This window comes from Thermobia domestica, chromosome 5 (assembly GCF_964235325.1).
Source record: "Thermobia domestica chromosome 5, izTheDome1.hap1.1, whole genome shotgun sequence".
Lineage (NCBI taxonomy): Eukaryota > Metazoa > Arthropoda > Insecta > Zygentoma > Lepismatidae > Thermobia > Thermobia domestica.
Genome location: NC_137458.1, coordinates 27,834,503 through 27,844,696, shown reverse-complemented (window position 1 = coordinate 27,844,696; position 10,194 = coordinate 27,834,503). Strand labels below are relative to the sequence as shown.

General features: G+C 36.2%; 1 protein-coding gene across 1 annotated transcript; it reads right to left on the bottom strand.

Moving 5' to 3' along the window:
- Positions 1–1,120: 1,120 nt before the first annotated feature.
- On the bottom strand, positions 1,121–2,239 carry LOC145685013 (E3 SUMO-protein ligase KIAA1586-like). Its single transcript, XM_081757353.1, has one exon. The coding sequence runs from the start codon at positions 2,237–2,239 to the stop codon at positions 1,121–1,123; it is 1,119 nt and encodes a 372-aa protein (XP_081613479.1).
- Between the last annotated feature and the right edge of the window lie 7,955 nt (positions 2,240–10,194).

Genomic DNA, 10,194 nt, shown 5'->3' with positions numbered 1-10,194 from the left:
CATGGTTGTTCAGGATCCTCGTATTTGGATGTTTTTATTAATGTAATTTTTAAAAAGAGCAATTTCTTTATTTAGACTCTTGGAAGAGGGGATGAGAGATCTAGAACTTTACTCTTTTAGAGCCATGTATTACAATTGGTATAAAGAAATGAATTCAGCCCTTTTTGTTTCAATTTGGTACTATTTTTCAGCCCACTCCAGGGCTAGGACTGTGGCAACACTGTACTCGAAACTGTACTAATTTGTAGCGAATTTCTAAGATCAGATATTATTATGTTTATTTTACTGAAACCACGTTCACAATCTGCACTGCTAATTGCTATGGTGTTAAGAGCGGTGAAGCATCTTTTTACAGTTTCAGTAACAACCCTCTTCCCTGTTGCCTTATATTGGACAAAGTCGCGAAGAACATCATGTGAATTTAATTCAAACCTAAAAGCAGGTTCCCTGATTTCTTTTTCACCTTGTCGAATGTCACCGGAGTCACTGAAAACAGATTCTATTTGACTTATTAGCTTGTGATTCATATCGTTTTTGTTAATGGTTCGCATTTTGAGGTTATCCACTATACACTGTATGAACTGACATCTGTTGACAGATGGAAAATGAATGTGCTTGTTAAGTTCCACGCCTTTGAAAACCTTGGTTTCAATACTTTTGAATACTTCATCTTCACTGTCGCCTGGCGTACATTTTAAACTCTCTATTCTATTTATATATAGCTTTATCATATCATAAGCTCTTTTTATGGTGCAGTCACGCATTTGCAATAATTCTGACAGACTTTTTAATTCATGCAGAATATCAAAGAGAAGTCCTAAAAGTTTAATAAAATTGTAGGAGCTTAGTTTATCTGCTAATACTTGGAACTGACTTCGCTCTTTACTGTTGCGGTAGCTGCTTTTAGATTCTGTAGAGCAATGTGTATATACTGCAGTGTATGAACTCCATACAGATTCTATACAGCGTAAAGAAGACGCCACCCATCTTACATCTATAATGCGACCTATCCTTTTAAGTTGACTTGCAACATCATGTGCACACTTTTCAAGTTCGTTCGAATTTTTTGGAGAGAGACTGTACAACTTGTACAGAGCGCTAACCAAAATACTAAAATGATTCACACCACCACCAATAGTCTCTCTAGTGAATCATTTACAGCAAGTTCCAATCTATGACTAAGGCAATGCCACAATACGATTTTGGGAAATTGTTGTTGCAATCTTGATCCGACTCCAGATTTTTTCCCGCACATAACACTAGCACTTGTGAAACCAACCAGGTAGTCCCCGAGATAATTATCATCAAAACCGTTCCTTCGGAGACAATCCATAAGAACGTTGTATATTGTATCTGATTTTTGATCCGGAAGTTCCAATAGTTCTAAAAAGAACGTATAAATATCATCACTATAGTTATTGTCTTTACTTTTAACTCCTTCGCTATCCGGAATACGCGCACGTATATAAATATTTAACGCGCTTTTGTTACTTAATGTGGTTGATTCATCAACAATAATGCTTATCATGGACTTAGCACATTTAATTTTTTCAATAAGTCTGCTTTTCATTTCAGCACCAATGTGGCTTACAATGTCCGCGCATACAACATTACTGTGTAAAATTCGCCCCATATCAAGGCCGTTGTCAGCTTGAAGATCTATTAAATGGGAATGATCCAAAAACGGCCTGTCTTGTTTTGCAGTATAGTATGCTGTTTGAAAACCCCGACACGTTGTTTCAAAGCTGCATTTGTTTTCATTATCGAAAAGTTTTTCTAAACTCTGGTTTTCAGTTTCCAAGAGTATTTTTTCCGTGGTGCAGTGGGCAATACTTTTCTTATGTTCGAAAATTTTCTTCCGTAATGAATGCTGTTGCATTTCCGTTGTAGACCCGAAAGGTTTAACACTACCCGCAATCCACTGTTGTAACAGCGATACGCCAACACTTGAATAAAATTTCAAGTCCTGAACTTTACAACTTACACAGCCAAGAGTATTCGAGACAGTTAACCACGGATACTTTTCTTTAAAGATGTTAACTTGGTTTTGGCTCCAGCATAAAGGTGCACTATTGGATTTCAACAATTGGCCACTAGTGTCACTTGAACTTGAGCCGGCAGATTTCTCCTGTAGACTTCCGGAGTCTTCCTGTGAAAGACCTACATCAGAATTACTTTTCTTCGCATTACCACTAGAAGCACTGAAATAAGATTCTATTGACCTCTGGGTACGCTTCATTTTTCTGAATTAGCACACCACACACAATCACAACATTAAAGGCCATCACACAACACACTTAGAAACGGCCTGAATTAGACATTCGTAGCTCGCATCTGTCAAATGTCGAAAAAACTTGTCCGTAGGCGCTGTAGTAAGCTGGGAACTACGCGAACTAGAGCCCATCAATCTCAGATGAACCCTCGGAAATATGCGAAACATAGTTAGGTCCCACCCGCGCCACCCTCTGACAGAGGAAACCCTCCCTTTGATTAGGGTAAAGAAGTGAATGACCTCGACTTTTTTGCCAATTTGTCATTCAGTCGTTTGGTGTTGACGAGTGAAGATCGTAGGCTACTTAGAATGACTAGAAAGACAGAGTATAGCGAAGTCCGTCAAATAAATCATTGTGGCAATGTTTCCGCATCAAACAATTGAAAGCTTTCGGTCGCAGCAACTTGGCCCTCTTCTTTCGAGGGACGTACGGGAAAACTCACATTGAGAGCAACACCACACCATCAGAAGGGGCACAGCGTTGCCAATGTGTATTTACACAAAATGTGTGCAACTTTGTCTTGTGTGTGCATTTAGTGTGTAATGCCAATCTGTGTACACTTTGTGTGTACTTTGGCACAATTCAAAATTTTGATCATTGATGATTTTTGCGAAGTTCCTTTCATTCAAATATTCATTATTTCCATTTTTTTTATTGCCTTCTAAAAACTACGAGCGACAACTCCTGGCTCCAGGGCGGCGCATAAAACCTATCTTGCTTCCTTGGTAACTCACTTCTTGTTTTTCAGAAGCGGGTGTCATGACCGTTAGCCCACATCCCCAAGCAAAGCCTCTTTGTTCAAGCAAAGCAATATGAATGAATGTTGTCCCTCGATGTTGGCCAAAACATGGGGCGGTGGGGGGTAAGAAGTCTTTTTTTTCACCAATTGTCAAGAAAATGCCATTTTGTAAACCGATGAACGACAGAGTGAACGAGGGATGGGAGGTCTTTTATTGAAAGAAGGACAAAAATGAAAATGATCTGTGATAGTACAAACATATTTGTTGACAATGCTAACGTTGTCCTTATTTCTATGTGTATTTTTTCTACAATTTAAATAATTACAATTTAAAATAAGTTATTTTTACCGGTATGGCATACCGGTCGATTTTCTAACTTTCGGATGCATAACCGGCTCATACCGCCTCACTTTAAGCACTGCTTCAACCTCTTCCACCAAAAATCGTCCCGGGACCACGTCCATCAAAGGAGCGGGCTCTAGGTTTTTAGACCAGCAGGAAGAGCATAGGCGTTACTAAGGAGGAACTACTCCCAACTAGCAACTGCTTATTACTCCAAAGAAAAAGAGCTACTATTATTATTATCATTACAAATTGATTAATAATAATAATAATAATAATAATAATAATAATAATAATAATAATGTACAGGTGTCATAAAGGTTAGTGGTAGCCCAAGCCATCAAACCAATATACGGCACTGTTATATATTAGTTTCCGTAATTCATAATCCTTTGTTCAGACGCGCTACTCCGTTTGACTTAAAACACCGTGTGCGTGGGTTTTCTCGGGGTTCTCCCGTTTCCTCCCACTTTCTTCATTCCACCATTTCATTCATTACTCATCATCACCGTCTCCTTTAGCCTAACCGGCATAACCGTGGGACGTAAAACTTAAAGATTTCATTTTTTTTTTCGTTTGACTTAGCCAAGCTTAGACAGTACTGAATGGGCAGAGTGGTAAATAATCTGTGCTCTACTGTTAAATCACTTGTAAAACTAGTTTACGTATGACCTCGAGTTTGACTTTTTTCATTTTTTAAAAGAAAATACAGGTTAGGGCTACTCAACAAAGTAAAAAAAAAAGTTCACAAAACAAAGTAGGTTTCTGTAGTGCAATATTTTCACAATTAATATTGAAACCCCAAAAGGTAATAGATTTCTACCACTTCCGATTTTAGTAGAGAGATTAGAATGCAAACCAAATGTATATTTTTAGAACGCTGAATAGAATGCAGACAACCGCTTCTTACTGTTACAACTCCTGTTCTATGGATATGACTATTGAAACCGGAAGTGGTTCATTCCTACGACTTCCGGTTTCAATTGAAGATCAATAGAGGACATGAAAGGTATTCTTGCAGTTGCGTAGCGAGAAACTCAAGGGAGCGCTCACACACAAGCATTTCATATATATATATATATATATATATATATATATATATATATATATATATATATATATATATATATATATATATATATATACAGGCATGGGCGCTGATTCTGGGGAGACCAAGGTGGCCCGGGACCCCCCCAAAGCACATGTGGGCCCCCTTATTATATTTAAGAAGATATAATATTTAGAATAATTTGAATGCAATTTGTTTTAAAATCCTCATATATGCCTTCTCCATCTAAATGGGGCCCCCCATTTTACGGAGAAATCGGCGCCCTTGTATACAGGCGCAGATCCGAGGGAAGGCTATAGAAGCTATAGTCTCCCCTTGACGATCAGGTATACGCTGGTTAAAATGGGCTGCAATTCTGCTTTACAGTGGATAAAGCTGCAAGCTATGGTTTAGCCCCTCCCTTGTTCATATCCTGGAACCGCCACTGTATCTATCTATCTATCTATATCTATCTATATCTATCTATCTATCTATCTATCTATCTATCTATCTATCTATCTATCTATATATATATATATATATATATATATACAAGGCCTGATTTAGGGGCCGCAAAGGTGCACTTCCCCCCTTCGTTGTAAATATACACTATCTTAAATGAGAAGCGAGCAGTGAAAATAGCAAAACATATCAAAACTTTTTGCCATCATGTTTCTGTTTGGGGCTTAAAAGAAAGCAGAGCTTTGCAAAAGCATGATTTTCTGAAGGTTGAAGGAAAAGAATTCACCAAGCAAAATAATATAATTTTTGTCAAGTAAATAAGAAAACATAAGGCAAGAGGCGAGAAGGACATTTTTGTCCTGCATTCCACTTGCGTCCCTGTTTAAAATATTTCGGCCAGTAGTTACCGAAAAACAAGATACGACGTACAAGGCAAGTCGAGCCGAGACTGTCGGCAACCGAGCCCAGACATAATATATAATGATCTTTATTTCTTAAGCGATACTTGGAAACGAAATTTGATTTAAATCTGACCAATAGTTACCGAGAAATAAAGTACCACATACAAACAGAGCCGAGCCGAGCCTGTCCTTTGCCGAGTTGGCCACCAAGTATAGAGATGTTTATTCTTTGGACAATGGGCTCTCTGCGCACCAAATTTCGATGATATTTGGCCAGTAGTTACGGAGAAATAAAATAGAACATACAAGGCAAGCCGAGCCGAGCCTGTCGCCGACCAAGCTCGGCCATCACATGTAGTGATCTTTATTCCTTAGATGATTGGGTAGTTGTGCATCTAATTTGGTTTAAATTTAGCTGGTAGTTACCGAGGAATAAAGTACTACATACACACATACTTAATTACACCTGGAGTAAAACTGCAACCTTCCTTATGCTTACTAAGGAAACTAAAAAGAAAAGTTCTAACATTATAAATGGAACATACTTCATGTAAGCAGAATCCACTTTCAACATTACAACACTAATGAGGAGAGCTTGAGCCGGATGAGCCCCCCTGACTATGCCACTGCACTTTTGAGACACTTGAGAGCTATTCGATTGGAGAAAACTGCTTTCATCTATCTTTTACCGCTCTTGCTCTTTGTAGGCCAATATTTATTGAAACGAGAAATTATAGTTGAATGAACCATTTCCGGTTTTAGTAGAGAGTTAATAATAGAGATTAAATATGTTCTTACGAAACAGAAACCCGGATCTTAATACGTATTACGTTTTTCGATCTATGATGATCAATGATCAAACCGGAAATGGTTTATTTAAACCACTTTTGGTTTGAGAATACTATTTTAATAACGAACTCATTTCCTAATTCTTGACACTCTGTATTTTTACCAAATTTGGTGATGATCCATGAAATACTTTATTTATTTATTTATTTATTTATTTATTTATTTACTTTTTGTCACACACGGACACACGTGAATATGGTAAATATATAATGAAGTTTTGATAAACCAAACTCCAGTTATTCAAATATATATATATATATATATATATATATATATATATACAGACTGTTCCATAATTCGTGTTATTTTCTACAGCGCTGGGAGAAGATGAAGTTTATATACTATTAATGTAAAATTTGGCACTCTTATTGAGATATATCTGAATTTTTCGAATTTCTAAAGAAAATAAGAGAAAATTGCTTTTTAGACTCCCTTTTAGGGGTGTAAACACAAAAATTCATTTTCCTTATGAGAGATTCAATGTTAAATTTTAGAAGCAGTTTTCTCCAATAATTATTCGTGAAGATTTTGGAGCAAATGTGTTGTATTTGTTACAAAATGCAAAAACACTTATTCACAAAGCTAGTAAAGCAGTTTCAAACATTATTTTGCGAAGGTCCCCCTTTTGGGGGGCAAGGGGCGTAAAAAGGTGGTGGGTGATATGTTACCAAAATCCCAAAATTTATTTTCGGAATGCCAGTAAGCGTGAGATTAATCACAAATGTCACAGAATTAATGCTCCAATGTCCTTACATGTAAGAGTGACTGATAATGGGGCTACAGCCCCCTTTCAAAAAAAATCACCATAAATATCCTTAGTAGTGACATACGAAAAGAAGGTACTTTTTGTCAATTAATGTGTAATTTGGCGTCGTTGTAGCACAAAGGTATGAGTTTTTCACATCTGAAATGTTATTTTAGTAACCACTGCCTTAGGGGGGCACAGGGGGCGAAGCATCAGATGATAGACCTTTATAAAAATTCCAAATTTTGTTCCGGAAATGCCAGTGAGGGTCAGATTAATCACAAATGTCACAGAATTAATATTCCGATGCTCCTTGCATGTGTCAGTGACTGATATGGGGCTACAGCCTCCTTTCCAAAAATCATATTAAAAATTCACCATAAATATCCTTAGCAGGAACATACCGGAAGATACTAATTTTTTAATCAATTAAGTTAAATTTGGTGTTATTGTGCTAATAAGGTATGTGTCTTTTAATATGGGATGTTACTTTGGTACACCGCCTTATGGGGCACAGGGGGCGAAACATAAAATAATGGATGTTTATAAAAATTCCAAATTTTATTCTGGAAATGCCGGTGAGCATCAGATTAATCATAAATTTCGCAGAATTAATATTCCGATGTTTTTTGCATGTGCCAGTGATTGATATGGGGCTGCAGTCCCCTTCCAAAAAATCACATAAAAAATTTGCCATAAATATTTTAGCAGGGACATCCGAGAAACCATTATTTCTTGTCAAATTAATGTAAAATAATTTGTTATCTTAGTAAAAAGGTACGCGTTTTTGAAATATAGAATGTTATTTTCGTGACACCGGATTAGGAGGGCACAGGTCGCGCAGCATAAGCATTTGAATCTTTATTTAAAAAAATCCAAATTTTATTCTGGAAGTGTGAATGAGTATCAGATTAATCACAAATGACACAGAATGAAGATTCCGATGCTCCTTGCATGTGCCAGTGATTGATGTGGGGCTACAGCCCCCTTCCACAAATCACCATAAATATCCTTAACAGGGACACACCGGAAGAAGCAATTTTTTAAAATCAAGTAATGTGAAATTGGACGCTGGCGTTTTTTTTAAAATTCGGTATAATTTTGATAACGTGCCACCTTTAGCGGCAAAGGGGGCGAAGCATAAGATTGTGGATCTTTATGAAAATTCCAAATTTTATTTTGAAAATGCTAATGAGCGTGAGATTAGTCTCAAATGTCACAGAATTAATATTCCGATGTTCTTTGCATGTCCCAGTGACTTATATGGGCTTCAGCCCCCTTCCAAAAATAACAAAAATTCACAATAAATATGTCATAATTAATATGTAAGTTGTCATTATTGCAAAACAAAAAATATACAATAAACCTGGAAATTACTGTAAATGAATAACTTCTGTCAGTGTAACTGATTATGCACATAGCTTTGTTCTTATGGTGTCACTGGAATATAATTAAAAAAAAATATTTTTAAAAATCAATTATTGCTCTTTTTATAGCAGAAAATCTCACACACAAATCACCTACGTATTTTCTACACACTTAAGCAGAACCATGTCGAAATAGAACACAAAATGACAATGGAAAACGTAGCAGGAACAAAAAAAAAAAAAAAAAAAAAAAAAATCTTAATGAAAAGTAAGATCTTAAAAATTAAAAGTGAGCTTTAAGTTTCAATATTGTTTGCTTTATTCGTAAAAAGAAAAAGCATGTATTTTCATTACTTCTTACACAATAACCGTATTATCCAACTTTCCATATAACAACTTACTCGTATGTACTGCAAACTTAATACACACGGACACAAGGTTGTAATAGAAACAAATGTTTCCCGAGAAATAAGAATCAGTTGCTGGAAATTATTCTTTGTATGGTTAACCAATATGAATTTAGGACTCTTCTAAGGTGCACCATACGTCCATTATTCGAACTTTTAAATTGGCAACGCTCCTAAATTTCACGGCATGTTTTAAGATTTCAACTGGTACTTTGCAATTATTGTCATGGCTCATGTTTTCTAAATTTATTACATTTTTAAGAGCTGCGATTTATCAGTTCGTGAATAGTGTTGGGATAAGCATCGAGCAATCTTTCTAAATTTTGAAGACTTGCAGTGTAATTATTTATTGTAAACCAGAATACATGAAGGACCTATGTGACGTAAAGAAATACAAATGAAATTATACAATTTGAAAGATCGAATAATGGACGTATGGTGCACCTTAGAAGAGTCCTAAATTCATATTGGTTAATTATAGAACAAAAATAAGCATACAATTGGCTTATTGGGAAAATTTGCTATTAAAATGAGGTGTCACATGCTATGGCTCTTATTTTACAAAACTTCACGTTAATTCAAAATGGCGGATTTCAAGATGCCTGCCGTCAAGGATACCCTTACCGTATCACTTCCCTCTAGGCGTAATATGTATTGCCGAAGCTTTTATCCACTTATTAACATTAATACGCGGGTTAGAAGCGGAGGTAAGGGACTTACGCACATAGTAGGTATAAACAATTAATATGCCTGTAACTTTTCCCCAAATGGGCGTATCTTAAAACTAACTTCGCCATTGTCTTCCTGATTAAATTCTAGCCCGAAATTATGTATCATATTACCCTATTCTTATTTTAAAAACTTGACCTTAATTCAAAAATGACGTATTTCAAGATGGCTGCCTTCAAGTTCATACCTACCATACGACTTCACCTTAGGCCTTATATGTATCTACATGGTTGTTCTTTTACTAGCACTCCGTTTACAAAGGGTAGTAAGAGACTTCTGCAGTAATCTCTAATAAAAACATCACAACACTTAAAAATTATAAAATAATAGAAAACATTCACCACGGCAAAAATTTCTATCATCACAAATAATGAATACATGTCCTCTATCATCAAAAAAAAAGTTTCATTGAAATCGGAGCCGACAATTGGGTGATGTCCCTTGTTAGCATGTATTCTGAATAGGCCAGAGAGAAGCATGGAAGATAATAAAACAAAGTGGTGTGGTTCTTTAAATGATTTTGGGACCGGGAAGGGGGAATTGAATCACTAAAGTGGTCGCTGCCACATGGAGGTAGCTTCTAAGCATTAATTTTGGTATATTTCCAAATATTTTGACGCTCACGGGAAATAACGAAAAGTTTGAATTTTTCTTACTGCCTATCTTCCCCAATTTGGAGGTTTGGCGTAATAAAACTAGAAACGCATGTACCATCATAGATGAAAGGGGAGGAAGAAGAGGAATGGTATCGTATTTTCTACCTAAAACTGCTAATTTACATCAAAATTCGTATAAATATAGAGCGAACTGCTTTCCGCATTTTACATTGAA

Excerpts from the sequence above, each read along its gene's own strand:
- LOC145685013 (XM_081757353.1), bottom strand. The coding sequence starts at position 2,239 with ATGAAGCGTACCCAGAGGTCAATAGAATCTTATTTCAGTGCTTCTAGT.